The sequence below is a fragment of the Gekko japonicus genome, unplaced genomic scaffold (assembly GCF_001447785.1).
Source record: "Gekko japonicus isolate JY-2015 unplaced genomic scaffold, Gekko_japonicus_V1.1 scaffold1255, whole genome shotgun sequence".
In the NCBI taxonomy this organism is placed as follows: domain Eukaryota; kingdom Metazoa; phylum Chordata; class Lepidosauria; order Squamata; family Gekkonidae; genus Gekko; species Gekko japonicus.
In genome coordinates this window covers 116570-132045 of record NW_015173164.1, presented here as the reverse complement: position 1 = coordinate 132045, position 15476 = coordinate 116570, and the positions used below count along the sequence as shown (strand labels likewise).

Sequence of the window (15476 nt, the reverse complement as noted above, 5' to 3'; positions counted from 1 at the left end):
AAAGCCACCCAGGTGAAAATTACATGGTTGGCCTTCCCAGCAAACAAACTCACACAGACAGCTCCAGACAAAACAGCAGTGAGTTTGGTTGCCTGGGATTGTTAAAAATAATAATAATAATTCCCTTTAGCAAGTTGTTGCTAAATGAATCAGGGTAAACCCACAAACTATGGAGAAACACCCAACGCAAAGGTATAAATAAAGATCACTGGAGTGAAGGAAGTGGAGATGTGATCCCATCATCTTCCCTGCTCCAATTTTACCAGTTTCTTGGAGAGAATCCTCCAGTAGCCATTGCCATGACCAGCAGCTATAGCTTCAAGCAGAGAACGAGCTGTTCTAGCAGTGGTTGTGGTGGAGGGGGTGGTGGGAGCAGTGGTGGGAGAACCTGTGGTGGTAGTGGTGGTGGAGGAAGGTCCTCTTCAGTCTCCTCTCAAAGATGTACCTCCTCTGTGAGCAGCAACCAAGGGTTTTCTGGTGGAAGTTATGGAGGGGGGATATGCCACGGTGTATCGGGAGGATTTAGTGGTGGTAGTTTTGGTGGTGGATTTGGAGGATGTGGTTTCGGTGGGGAAGATGCTGGACTGCTCTCTGGCAATGAGAAGTATACCATGCAGAACCTCAATGACCGCTTGGCCTGTTATATGGACAAGGTGCGAGGCTTGGAAGCAGAAAACAAGGAGTATGAGCACTTGATCAGAGAGTGGTACCAGAAGCAAGGTCAGAGCACTTCACGGAAGGACTACAGCCGTTATTACAGCGAGATCGACACGCTCACTGACGAGGTAGGACTTCTTCTTTCCATACTTGTTATAATCCTTCAGAAAGTTCCTCTGTTAAAGATATGAGCACATCTGGTGAATTGGGCTATGCAGTAAAAATAGAGATTGTGGTGTTGGTGTGTAGGTGGCAAGGCGTACCCTACAGTCCAGGGGTGGATTTACTATGCAACTAATGAAGCTTAAGCTTCAGGGCCCTGATCCTGGAGGGGCCCTGAAGCAACTTTTTTTTTTTTAATGAGTGAATTTTCCAACAAAATTGATGGAGTTTTTTTTAAGGTGTTTGTTGTTAAAATAAGGCTAGTTTAGTGACAGAATCATAAGCCAATGGGTTGTACTTAAATTGCTGAGCAGTCGGGTTAGAAAAGGAAGTACTTCTTCACCCAAAGAGTGATTAATACGTGGAATTCACTGCCACAGGAGGTGGTGATGGCTACAAGCATGGACAGCTTCAAGAGGGAACTGGATAAACATATGGAGCAGAGGTCCATCAGTGGCTATTGGCCACAAGGTATAGACAGGAACTCTCAGTCTGGGGCAAGTGATGCTCTGTATTCTTGGTGCTGGGGGGAGGGCAACAGTGGGAGGGCTTCTAGTGTCCTGGCCCCACTGCTGGACCTCCTGATGGCACCTGGTATTTTTGGCCACTGTGGGACTGGATGGGCCACTGGTCTGATCCAACATTAGCTTCTCTTATGTTCTTATGTTCTTATATTGACCTTAGAATATGCTGTAAATTAAAAATGCTCTAAATTGAAGACGATAACAACAGGTATGCAGACCTCATTGTGGGTGGGAAGGGGCTCACTGTATGGCACATTTTCAAGGGTTCCACACCACCACCCCGTTCTCTGCCATTTGGGCCTCAAGGTCCTTGCAAGGGCTGCCTATCAACCATTCTCATCTATCTGGCCTACACACTAGAAATATTGGCCCCTCCCCCATTCCTAAAAAATGGTTTCTCGGAGGGATGGTGGCATGGCACGGCTCTATCTTGGAAGCTAAGCAGGGTTAGTACTTGGATGGGAGATGCTAAGGAAGACTTTGCAGAGGAAGGCAATGGCGAACCACCTGTGCATCTCACATGCCTTGAAAGTCTCTTACTGAGGTTTCTAGAAGTTGGCTGTGACTTGACAGTTCTTACATATGTAAAACCAAGGAGCATTTCAATGGAAGAGCTTATTTCCTGGTCTTCCTTCAAAAGGGTAAGATTCCACCTGCAGACACAGAGTGCAGCAGAGGAAGGATTTGAGTCTGGGGCCAGTAGAATAATGGCTCATAGCCACAATGCCATAGCACTAGCAGATCGATTCGTTCTGAAGAGTTTTGCACAGATCTGTGGATTTTTGAACAGGCCCAAAGCATTTCCACAGGTAGAAAGATACCTTCAGAGCACGAATCTCTCACTTCTCTCCTCCTGTGGCAGTCTGAACTGCCCTGTATTTCTCAGGGAGGCTGGGCAGTTCTATTCCTCAGGGAGGCAAAAAAGTCACTCTCCACAAACAGAAATCATTGCGGAAACTCAGTTCTGGATCCAAGTCATAGCCCATACCACCAAACTGGATACTTCCTGTGGAATCACCAGAATGTCTGCTTTTGAGCCATGATTCAAAGGGGGGGGGAAGATATTTGAGTGGGTATTTCTGCAGTTTGTACCCCTGAGGAAAACATATTATCCTGGGCTCTTAGTAATAAGTAATCTGCATTCTTTTCCATCTTGCAGCTAATCCATGAGGCACTGGGGACAAACAAGCTCATGTTGGACATTGATAACACAAAGATGGCAATCGACGACTTCAAGATGAAGTAAATCCACCATCTTTTCAGTTGCTTACCACTTTCTTATTACTCATGAACACGGGTCGTTTTGTAGAAAAAAAGCTAGGGGAACTCATTAGCATATGCCATACCCCCTGACATCACCGGAAGTGTGTCATAAGGCCACACCCACCACTCAGTTAGTCTTAGTCTTAAAGGTTAGTCTTAAAGGTGCTATTTGTTAGTCTTAAGGTGCTATTTGAACTCTTGGCCTATTTTGCAGCAACAGACTAACACAGCTACCTCGGGGAAGCTCCTGGATGGGGCTGGGAGTCCTTGTGGAGGCCATGTGGAGTGGCGTCAGCCAGGCAGAGGGGGAGGACACCAATTTACCCTCCTGCTTCTTCCTCCTTCTGCAACAGAATGAGGCTGGAAACGGGGCGGCCAGAAGAAGGGGGCGGGCTTCATCATGTGCCACGCCCCCTGCACCTCACCCGGGGAACTGTGATCCCCCACGATCCCCCCGAATCGACCTCTGCTCATGAATTACATATGACTGAAGGGGGCAGGGGGGAGGGGGGAACTGAAGGTGGATGGACTGAAGAACAGTCAAACTTCAGTAAAGTCAGAAACATGCAGCTAGGGTTGCCAGGCCCTCCCGGACTGCTGATCGGGGTTAAGAACATCAGAAGAGACCAGGGGTCCATCTAGTCCATCATCCTGTCTCACATTGTGACCAACCAGTTCTTCTGGAGGGCCAACAAAGGACAGAGAGGCCAAGACCTTCCTTGATGTTGTCTCCTGTCTCTGGGATTCAGAGTATTAGTGCCTCTGAATGTGAAGGTTCTCCATAGTCATCAGGCTAGTAGCTACTGATAGACCTATCCTCCATGAATACATCTAATCCCCCTTTAAAGTAGATAAATTGGAGTGTATAGGGGTGTGTGGGTTACCAGTTTCTGGTTGAGAATTCCTGGAACCTGGAGAGGGCAGGGACCTCAGTGGGGTACAATGCCCTAGAGTCCACCCTCCAAAGCATCCCTTTTTTCCAGGAGAGCTGATCTCTGTAGTCTGGAGATGAGCTGTAATTCCAGAGGATCCAATTCAATTCAAATACCTTTTATTGGCATACAATATTGGAAGCATTTCTTAATAATACAATCCAAAAGAAATTATAAAATAGATAGCCGTGGCTATGTCAGGCCTAACTCAAGTTGTCACAAGCTAGATTTGACCATACAAAAGATGCCTGAATCATAAAATAAATTGGCATTCTAAACTTTTAAACTTAAGTTTTTAGACTTATAAATTAAGAATCATTAATATGATCAGGGTCACTCTTCCGTTTTATAAAACAATGGAGAAACTTAGCGGTCAGTTCAATGATCTCCGGATCTCGTGAAGCAAGGAGAAATTGTACCTTGATTCTATCCCGATTGGCCTGCTACCAACCTAAGGGGGGCTTCTATAAACTCCACTCGAATGTCATTTAACAATTTATAGTGTAAGAGTACGTGCTCAACAGTTTCTATTTCACTTCTATTACATCCACAGAACCTGATTGAATAAGGAATTTGCTTATATCTCCCCTCAAGAATAGCAGAGGGGAGAACATTAAGACGGGCCAACAAATAAGCTCTACACATTTGCGGTGAAGTCAGACAGAAAAAGTAATATGGTAGAGCACCAGAAAGGGGATAGGCCCACCTTATTGAGGAGCACCTTCCGGAGGCAAGGGCTCTGAGCTCTTGCAACTCTATATCAATAAGCCATTCCAGAGGATCCCTAGATCCTACTGGGATGCTGCCATCCCTACAATACAACAGTTTTACACTTTCTAGCATCCATGGTTCCTTTGAAGCTGCCCGGGATCTTCTATTGGCCCCCCTCCTCAAACTAGAACCACAACTCAAAAATAACCAAATGTTCAGCAACGATAGCTAAGGAATGGTCTGAAAGTCTTCAGCTTCTTAAGTTAATTAAATAAGAACCGAAGTTTCCACTTATGTAAGGGGGAGGGCTCCCCTTTAGATAATATCTAAGCATGAAGGCCAGACAGGAGCTGCTTTTCTTGCAAATCTATTATTTTCTAGTTCAGCAAAATTAGTTTGCAGAATGTATGGTTCTGGAAATTGGAAAAAAAACCAACCTCTAATATACTCAAGGGGTCCCCAGCCTTGTTGAACCTGTAAGTGGTTTTAGAAGTTTGAGGACAGGCAGTGGGGACCACAGCAAAATGGCTGCCAAAGGGGGTGGGACCAATCACAAAATGGCTGCTAAGGGGTGTGCCTAATCACAAAAAGATGGAAGGTTCCACAAACGTTAAGATACCAAGCTAAACATCTTCCTCAAGCTCGAAGCCAAGATTTTGTGGCTTGTTGGGCAAATTTTTGTCTGGTGAGGCTAAAGTTCTCAGTGCAGAAAGAAAAGTCATTTAGCCAATAGAAAGCTGTTACCAGGATAGACCTCTAAATTGCAAGCTGTCAACCACTTTAGAAGACAGTTTTCAGTTGCTACAAGTTAATTACTTCTGCCAGCCTAAGCAACAATTATGATAGCAAGCTGTTAGGTGGGAGTGATGACTTCTATAGTCAAGAAAACGAACACTTAGGCAGAAAAACTCTCTTAAAGCAGACCAGTTTCTTTTCTTTCTTTCTTTTTTGGCTCCCCAGAGGGGATTTTTTATTGCATTTTAATAGACTACAAACTACAAAGAAAAATTGGGAAGGAATAACTACACCTAGGGAGAAAGGAAAGAAAACCACTAATAACTAAAACCCCAAGAATAGGAGATCATAACAACAATCTTAAATTGCTAGTATTACTTTGAACATAGTTATGCTCAAATATTTATCTTTTTATCCATTGATTTAACTGTTTAAGAGAACCCCCAGAGCATCCCATAATAACACAAAAGTTTTAAGGCAAAATTCAGAGTCCTTCAGCCTTCATTTGGTTTTGTCTTTTCTAATCCTCAATTTATATGCACGTTTGGGGGCAGCTGCCCCCTTATCAGAAAGAGAGTCCTCGTCGGAAGACACCGAGTCCAATTCGCCACTAGATTTGCTGTCATCTTCTTCCTTCTCAACCTCGGCTGTCTCTCCCAGCTGCAATCTCAGGAACTCACATGCTTTAGGGACAGAGTCAATCTTTTCTTTTTTATCTTGTATTTTGAAAATTATGACTTCTGGAATTAACCATCTGTAGACAATGCTGTTTGTTTGTAGGAAAAGGATTAAGTCTTTATATTTCTTTCTCTTTTGCCTTATTTCAAATGGGACGTCTTTTAGAATCCTGATGATATTGTCCCTGATTTTCAAGGGTGTTCCTGTAGTTGCTTTCAGGATAGAATCCCTCACATGCCTCTTTGAGAATCTGACCACTATTTCCCTAGGCAGATTATTCTTCTTGATGTACATGGAATAGGACTTATAGACCACATCCATTTCGTTTGCAAGACATTCCACTTTCAAATCTGTAACTGGGGCTAATGCTTCACTCAAGAGTTGCTTTAGATTCTCGCCTTTTAATTCTGGGACCCCTTAAACTGGAGGACCAAATTTGCTTTCTCCATTTGCAGCTGTAAAAGTTGTGATTCTTCCAAAGCTTGTTACTTTTCCAGCTTTTGCACCTTTTTCTTAACTTTTTTAGTGTTGTCGTCCATTTCCTTCACCTTCTCAGCCATTTGCTCCGTTATTTTTAAAGTCTCAGTCAGTTGGAGCTGGTGAGTAGCAAGGTTCTGATTTAGAGTTGTAGCTGTTGTTTGATGTTAGTCATCTGGTCCAGCAGAGGGCGCAAGGAATCTGCCAACATTTTGGAGAACTCAGTGACCTCTTCCAGTCGAGGGCTCATGTTCCCCGCTGGTTTCACTTTTGCTAGTTTGTCTTTCTCTGCCCTCTTTCCCGCCATCTTTATGGATTGTTTACTTTTATGAAAACTTGCTAAAGTCTCTGAAATTCGCCCATACCCTCGCTTTTCTCGCCATTCCCGGGGGGTAGCGTTCTTTTTAAATTCTCATGTTCGCTTTAACCCAACTCACTGTTCATTGTTGGTCATACGACCTTGCTTGGAACATGTTTAAAACTCTCAATCTCCGATGCTTGTCCTGGTCAGCGACTCTAGATCCATACAGATACAGCGGCAGGACCGTCAGGGTGGAGGAGCGCCTCAATTCCCCAGCAATGCACTGGCGAAGAGGTCGCCCCTTAAAAGCCCCATGGCTAGGAGCCTTTTGCCAAGGCTCCAGGGGGGTGGTGACCCGTCAGCCCCCCTCCTATCCGCTGGTGCGCAGATCACATCCCCGGGAGGTCCGGGAGATGCGTGCACCAGCGTGTCGCCATAAACGGGAAGTCAGGAGACCAGTTTCTTGATACAGAGTTAGAAGGTATCCTAGAGGTCACCTACTCCAACCCCCTTGTTCAGTGCAGGAATTAGTCACTATGGCACCCCATTCTGCTTAAAGGAGTACACAGCTTTTAAAAAACATTTAAAATGACTGAAAAAAAGCATTTACAGGAGAACTTCTTGTTGGGCTCTGCCTTTAAGAAAGGGGGTAGAACCCCCAAAAGCTTCACCATAGCTACGGGCCTGATCTTCCTTATATGGGATCTGCTGTTTCTGGATGGGTGCTGCCAGCTGACACAAAGGTGATGTTCCCTGGGCATTTCTGAAGCATCTCCTACTCCAAAGAAGTGGAAGAAAGCCAGGATTACTCCCTGCTTTGGAGAATAATCAAGTGGACATCATGGCAACCACAGAGACCATGATAGGGATCACTGACGTAAGCAAAGGAAACTGGAAGTCCATCACTGTAGCATTAAAATAAAAACAAAAGGTTTGAAAAGAGATTTTAAAAAAATTAGATGAATATCAAAACCAGATTATAAATAATGTTGGAAGCCAAAGGATTTTTTTTTTGCGACCTAAAAGGAAAACTCTAAACTGCACAATTAGACGCTTTGAGACTAACTAGTTTGTCTGCTTTGCTTGTATATTAGATATGAGACTGAATGTGGCCTGCGTCAAAGTGTGGAGGCTGATCTTCATGGATTACGTCCACTTTTGGATAAACTGACGTTGGATAAGTCTGACCTGGAAATGCAATATGAGTCTTTGCAGGAGGAGCTAATACATCTCAAGAAGAACCATTGTGAGGTAGGGCCTACCCATACCTGAAATGAAATATGTGGTTTTTAAAACAAATATGTACAGTAAGATCTATGAATACATACAACTTTCTCTCTCCAAAGACTTTTTCAGTCTTCACTCCTGAATACAGCACCTGTTTATTTGTTCACTAGACACAGGAGGAAAAGAGAAGGACTTCTTTCCTCCACTTGAAGGAAATGGATACAGGATGGTTCTTCCAATACCATGAGCTCAGGCCATTTAGGGCTTCATAGGTTAACCTAGCACTGTGAACTGTATCCAGAAACGAACTGGGAGCTGATGCAGTTGCCTCCAGATCATGAACTGAAGACTCAATCAATGAATTAAACTAAGGACCACAACTTTATTAACTAATGTAGCCAATCTTCAACAGCAAATATGGTCACTCAACCTCCTTTTTGTGAATTTGGGTTACCTGCAAGGGTCATTTCATAGAAAAAGAGGTGCAGGAGCTCATTAGCATAACTCATTAGTATAACTTATTTGCATATGCCACACACCCCGACATCACCGGAAGTGTGTCAGAAGGCAACACCCACCACTCGGGCTCCACTGGACTGTTTTGGATTGCTAGCTATTGGGGGGGGGGGACGTGCAGATCTGTCCTCGCAGAGGAGGGAGAGCTTGTACCTGAATAAAACTTGGTCTTAAAGGTCCCACTGGACTGTTTTGGACCGTGGGGCCGGGAGGAGCTCTGCAACTTACCTGGCTGCTTCTTGCTCTGACTGAGGGCTGCTGGGAGCAGGGGTGGGGCTTGTTGCATGTGCCCGCCCCCTGGGCTCTTTACGGCCGGAGCTCCGCTCATGTGTGCTCCTGCAGGAAATGACCCCTGGTTACCTGCTACAAAGATAAGAATCAGGGAACTGCGAAGGAAATATGCCTATAGGTCTGAACAGGCTCATATTTGGTCTTCTTTGGGCCTGCAGTTACAGCAAAGCGCACAATCGCAGTCTGGTGGGGACGTCACTGTGGAGGTCAATTCGAATGCTGGCCCAGATTTGAAAAAGCAACTGGATGAGATGAGGTGTGAATATGAACAGATCATTGCAGACAACCGCAGGGAGGTTGAAGAATGGTATGAAAGCAAGGTGAGCTATTCTCAAAAGAGCCCGGATAGTGTGAAAACCTGCAGGGGGGGGGGACCTACTGGCAGTCTTCCTCCTGTTATAAAAGGGAAAGATACCCAATTTCTAGTGCAGCACTATCTGTCTATGAGTTCCAGTTTGATTGCCAGAAGATTGTGTGTGGGGGGTGCATGATTAACAGGACTTATTGACACTGGACGCCTACAAGAAGTCTCAAGCTCATGCAATATCTTCTTTTCAGAAAAAGGCCTGAAATGTTCCCCCACCACCACCCCTTTTGGTTTATTTTTTAAACATCCAGCCTGCTGAAGGGTTCTGAAGAACTTAAAGTCTTCCACATCATTTTGTGTTATTTTGGTTGGTTGTAATAAAAGGTATTATAATACTTATGGCCCATTTGGGGCCTTTGCTTTGGACCAATGTGGCCACTTAGAAGTTCTACTCACACACTTAAAGGTTTGAACTATTACTGCTTATTTGCAAGGAACCATTTTCAGGGAACAGGTTTGCCAGCTCTGGCCTGGGAAATTCCTGGAGATTTGAAGGAGGAAACTGGGGAAGGTGGAATTTGGAGCAGGGAGCAAGGTCATCAGGGACACAATCCCATAGCCTGCCCCCTGAAGCAGCCATTTCCTCTAAGGGAACTGAGCTCTGTCATCTGCAGATGAGTTCTAGTTCTGAGAGAACTCCAGGCCCCACCTAGAGGATGGCAACAACAGCTCAGCTGCAGTTCTGTGATAGTGCAAGGGGGAGCTAGAGATTACCAGCTGGGGAAAAATCTAACATTCACACCAAACTGCATTCCCAAAATGCAAGAAAAATAATTTTGTAGTATCAATATGCTGGCAGTATGTGGAGAAGCTGCATTTCCTTTCTTCCTATCACCAACCTGCAGGCTCCAAACCATCTTATAGGTGAAAGCAGATGCTGGATTTGAGATCTGGGATCAGAGTTGCCAAGTACTGTGCATACATAAAATATTATAGAAACAATATCAACACAATCTGTAATGCTTGCTTGCAGCTATGTAATACCAAAAAAATTCCTAATATTCCAAGCTATCTTGTCCAAAAGTTAAATGGTGCTTAGATATAGTTGTGAAAAGTTTTAAAAATATCATCCATTATTCAAAACACCAGCACTGGTGGGAAATAATAACTATCGAGATTTCATTTTGGGTTGTCCTGGGAGGTGGCAGCAGGCTCTCCTTCTCTGAAGGTTTCCGAACAGAGGCTAGATGGCCATCTGACAGCAACACTGATTCTGTCAAGGGTTGCATCTTGTGGCCCTTTCTTACATGCCCAGGGAAATGCTGATCACCACTTTGGGGTCAGGAAGCAATTTTTCTCCAGGCCAGTTTGGCTGGAGGTCCTGGAGGGCTTTTCTTTTTCTTTTTTTTGCCATCTTCTGGGTGTGGAACAGAGGTCACTGGGTTTGTGTGTGGGGAGGTTTTTGTGAATTTCCTGCATTGTGCAGGGGGTTGGACTAGATGACCCTGGAGATCCCTTCCAATGCTGTGATTCTATGGTGAGGCTGTTAATGAGAGGATATTTTGGAGGTCATTAATTCATAGGGTCATCATAAATCAGAAGCGACTTGATGTCACATTACCCAGTGTGTGATTTTACCACTTTGCACATGTTATGATAAGGCTGGTAGCATTTGGGGGAGCTTTTGTTGTGGAATCTGTGGACTTTTGCAAAGACCTCATTTTGGTTCTCTGTTTGCGTCCTCCAGATGGAAGAGGTGCGTCAGCAAGTGAGTTCAAGCTGTCAGGAGATTGACAGCAGCCAGAAGGAATCTGCAGACCTCAGGCGGGAATATCAAAGCCTGGAGATTGAACTGCAGTCCCACCTGAGCATGGTACGTGACAGTTTTAGACCTGGCATTCTGATTCTCTATGGTAGTCTCCCATGGAACCCAGTTCCAATTGCTAAAGTCCTGTACTGAGACCTGATTTCCATCCTGGGCATGCTACTATGCTGGAAGCAGAATGGGCGTGTGGACTGCCACGTTCTGCTTGTGGCATGGCACCCCACTATCCTCGACAATGACACAGAAGATTCTGGGGTCGGTTCTCAATATGTGTGTGACAATGTCATTGTCCAGGCATAGTGCTTTGTGCACGGTGTGGCAGGAAAGATGCCCCACACAAACTTGAGTCACAGCTCTCCTTTCTGACTGGGTGAGATATTTAGTTTTATTTTTGTATTTTAAGCTGGCGAAAGCCGTTAATTAAACTTTGATTGATTGACTGGGTGATATGGGAAAGGCAGGACAAGGAGTTGGAGGACAAGCCAAGCCTGGTCATATCTGCAGACACTGCATGTCTCACTTCTGACAGACAGGAGGCGGACTAAGCTGAAATAGTTCAGTTGCTGCTACTTGGGAGCATCCTCCATCCATCTTGGCCTCTTCTGGAGTGTGGGCCCAAAGGGAAGTTTATAATACACTTAAACATTTCAGGTAGTAGTTGACCATAGTGGTAAGGTATAAAATGACGTTATAACAGTGGCATTTGTTGTTTTGTATTCCCTGAGATTAAGATTCAAAGCCATCACCATTCTGGTGATATAAATTCTTGCTGTGACAAGAACTCTAGTATCGGGAACCATTTGCTATCGAAGTTCGTTTTAGCTGGTTTCAAAAGAGATCTGTTTATTTTGTCAGTGATATTATCCATCAGGTAAGTTTCCCACATTTTTTGAACCATAGGTTCAGGTTAGGGGGGTCCAGTTCCTGCCAACGAGGGGCAATGGCGGTTTTTGCTGTAAATAGCATCATGTCAGTGGTTGGTTTGAGGTGGTGTGTAGCTAGATGTTCCAGCCAGTGTTCTAGGAAAAGAGCTTCTGGAGTGAGGGGGAGTGAGATGTTCGTTATAGTGCGAATATGGTGTAAGACTAGTTCCCAGAAAGTCCGTATCTCATCACACCTCCACCAACAGTGGTCATATGTTCTAATTTGTTGAAAACCTTTCCAACAATAGGGTGATTTTGTAGGGCTCATATGTGAGATTTGTTGAGGCGTAAGATACCATCTGGTCATGGTTTTGAGAGTTTGTTGCTCCATTGAAATAATGGGAGATTTAAAAGACAGGGAATTCCAGAGTTCAAACAATATATCATTGGCCCAAAGGGAAGTTTGTTGATCAGAATACCTTTAGTACTGCAGGCAGATTTTGAGAGCAGAGTTAGAGGCACTTAAGATAGATTGCAGGGATTTGGGGTGACGTGACATTCAACCAATCTGGGGGCCTTACTGGACAGTCTTTTATGGCTTCCTACGGGCAGGCTGTCCATGCCTACCAAATGATAAAGAACCAGATTAACACCTACGATCCCCATGCCTTGCTGCCTCGTGTAGTATCAAATTGGATATTATTAATTATTTGCTTAGAAAATTTCTATGCCACCATTTGAGAGACCTGTTCAAAGTGGTTTATAATAAAGAATAAAAATAAAGCATAAAACCAGTGCATTAAAACAGCCATAGAACCTTCCCGTTGCTCTCTTCTGTTTTACTGACTTTTGGATTATGTGGATTCAGCTGCAGTTTAGATATATTTGTGTGCCAACCTCTCTGGATGAGATAGGGTTGACAGGTCCACTTGGCCACTGGCAGGGGATGTGAGGGTAGGGTTGTCAGATCCAGTTCGCGAAACTCCTAGAGATTTGGGGATGGAGCCTGGGAAGGACAGGGACCCCTGTGGGGTACAATGCCACAGAGTCCACCCTCCAAAGCAGCCATTTTCTCCAGGGGAACTGATCTCTGTAGTCCAGATATGAGCTGTAATTATGGGGGATCCCCAGGCCCCACCTGGAAGGTGGCATCCCTAGGAGGAGGCCAGGGATTGGATCAGATGACTCTCTGGTCCCTTTTAGTGACTGATGATTCTAAGGTTCTGTTCTTGCCAAACACTGCTGAGGCAGCAAACTTGTGTTTGGGTTGTACCACTTCACACTGATGGTAGGATTCACATGACTGAATGTTCCTCCTCTACATATCAAGGAAAACTTTAAAAAAACTGGCATGTCAAGGAGAAGACTAATCTAGACGACTTCATTCCCTAGTTCCATCATCTAGTTGTCTGCATACACTGAGTATGTTAGGGTTCCACTTGGTTAGGTTTTATAGGGTTGCCAACTCCAGGTAGGGAAATTCCTGGATAATTTGGGCATGGAGCCTGGTGTGGGGAGGAACCTCAGAAGAGTATAAGGCCATAGAGTCTCCCCTCCAAAGCAGCCATTTTCTCCAGGGGTACTGATTTCTGTAGTCTGGAAATCAGTTATAATTCCGGGAGATCTCCATGTTGCACCTGGAGGCTGGCAACACTGGGATATAAAGCAGAAACAGGCTGACCACTTCACGGAACAGGTCCCTCCACCTTTAATTTTTTTTTTCATTTGCCTCCCCATGGCAGGTCCAGTCTCTGAAAAACAACCTGAATGACATGGAAGGTCGCTACGGCATGCTTTTGCAACAAATAGCCAGCCAGATTGAGCCAGTGGAAGCAGAGCTGGCGGGTATCAAGTGCGAGATCCAGCAGCAGAACCAGGAGTATCAGACACTTCTTGGCATTAAGGGCCGTCTGGAGCAGGAGATCTGCCAGTACCATCAGCTGCTCGAGGAAGGGAAGCACGTTGCGTAAGTCGATGTTGTGAAGCTGTCCCTCTTTCAAGTAATATAAAGCATGTGCTCTATGCGTTAGAAATCTACTAGAGGTAGGAGACGTACAGGATTATCTCTTTTCACTATACTGCCCAGAGGCTGGCTGGAGCTAAGTCTTCAATGCACAAATCTAATTCAGGCTGACATCATTTTATTTCACTCCACACGCATTCAGAAGATCATCACTCACGATCCAATAAGGAAGATTATTTTAGAGCATTTGACCTAAGGGGTTACTGAACTACATTTCCCATCATGCCTTACCTTAAAAGTGAAGGAGTATTTTGCTCTAAATACAGACTGCTAGCTGCATATCCTGCTGGGGCAGTATGCGCTCACTGCTGATTCGAACAGTGTGCAAACATGGCCCTTGAGATCACACAGCATACCCTGAGATGGGGCAGCAGCCAGGGCCCATCAGTTCTGGTGGGGCCCACTTCTGCTGACTCCATACTTATGCATCTCCTCGGATATTCTTCTACTGCCTGCTAATTTTTACACACACACACACACACATTTGTGTATTTATATATACAGCAGCAATTAAAACATAAATAAGGAGGGTCATTAAGAAAACACCAAATGAAACAAAAAAGTCTTCTCTGACGGAAGACAATGACAGAGGGGGACAGATGAATCCTCCTGCAAAGGGAATGCCACAGTTTTGGTGCCATGACTGAGAAGGCCCTTTCTTGGGTTGCCGCCCATCTAGCCTCAGATGACAGGGGCACCTGAAACAGGGCCACAGAAGATGACCACGGTAGTTGCACAGGTTCATATGGGAGTAGGAGGTTCTTAAGTATGTGGGTGGCAAACAACATAAGGCTTCAAAGGTCAATCCCACCACTTTGAATTGGGCCCGATAACAAATTGAGAGTTTGTGTAAATGGAACAGGACTGGAGTCATATGGTCCTTACAACCTATTCCAGTCAGCATTCTTGATGCTGCATTCTGTACCAATTGCTTTAGGACACTCTTCAAGGGCAGCCCCATATAAAGCACACTGCAGTAATCTAATCTAGTTGTTACCAGGGAATGCACCACAGTGGCAAAATCTTTTTTACCCAGGAAAGGCCACAACTGGCTCAGAAACAGAAGCTGGTGGAGGGCGCTCCTGGCCACCGCTGCCACCTGCTTGTGCAACAGGAAACCTAGCTCCAGGAGCGCTCCCAAGCTATGAATCCACTCCTTTAGGGGGTGTGCAAGCCTATCAAGAACAGGAGACACCAGCTGAACTCTGAGCAGGAGCAGGAGAGAGAGCTGTGAGAGAGCTGTTGCCTGACTGCTGGGGGAGGCCTCTATTTAAGGAAGCACCTTGCCAGAGGCAGAGGAGACCAGCTGAGCTCTGAGCAGGAGCAGGAGAGAGAGCTGTGAGAGAGCTGCTGCCTGACCTCTGCTGGGGGAGGCCTCTATTTAAGGAAGCACCTTGCCAGAGGCAGAGGAGACCAGCTGAGCTCTGAGCAGGAGCAGGAGAGAGAGCTGTGAGAGAGGTGAGTGGGTTTCTTTTACTTGCTTTCAGCTGAGAGAATTCAGCTAAGGATATTTTGTGGGAAAACTGTGTTTAGCAGTGTGTGGAAGCACTTAGAGTTCTTGCAGAGTCCTGGCTGATTGAGTGTGGGAGAGGAACGGGCACTGTTTGACTGGGATTGCCTGTAATTGAGAGGAAGTGGAAGGGGCATTGTTTTGCCTGTGATTGAGTGCCTGGGTGAATTTGAATTTGAATAGCTGCTGCCTGACCTCTGCTGGGGGAGGCCTCTATTTAAGGAAACACTAAAGGGCTCTTTGCCTGTGGCGAGCTAAAGGGCTCTTTGCCTGTGGCGAGCTAAAGGGCTCTTTGCCTGTGGCTCTTAGCCTAGGGACTCTTAGACTAGGGGCTCTGTAAGAAGCCCAAAAAGAGCCAGAAAGACAAGGCCCTAGGCTCTTTGTCTTTCCCGTAAAATAATTTGACTTTGATAACAAAAACCACATAAATACCAAGGGTTTAAAAGGGGGATTATATTTATTTATTTTAAAAGA

General features: G+C 45.2%; 1 protein-coding gene across 1 annotated transcript in view; it reads left to right on the top strand.

Annotated features, from left to right (window-relative positions):
• Positions 1-238: 238 nt before the first annotated feature.
• LOC107119884 (keratin, type I cytoskeletal 15-like) overlaps positions 239-15476 on the top strand; it is a 28570-nt gene continuing 13332 nt past the window's right edge. Inside the window, exons 1-6 of the mRNA XM_015422499.1 lie at positions 239-785; positions 2503-2585; positions 7535-7691; positions 8633-8794; positions 10529-10654; positions 13212-13435. Of these exons, the coding sequence (XP_015277985.1) occupies positions 300-785; positions 2503-2585; positions 7535-7691; positions 8633-8794; positions 10529-10654; positions 13212-13435 (1238 nt within the window). The 5' untranslated portion in view covers positions 239-299. The remainder of the gene's footprint in view (positions 786-2502; positions 2586-7534; positions 7692-8632; positions 8795-10528; positions 10655-13211; positions 13436-15476) is intronic.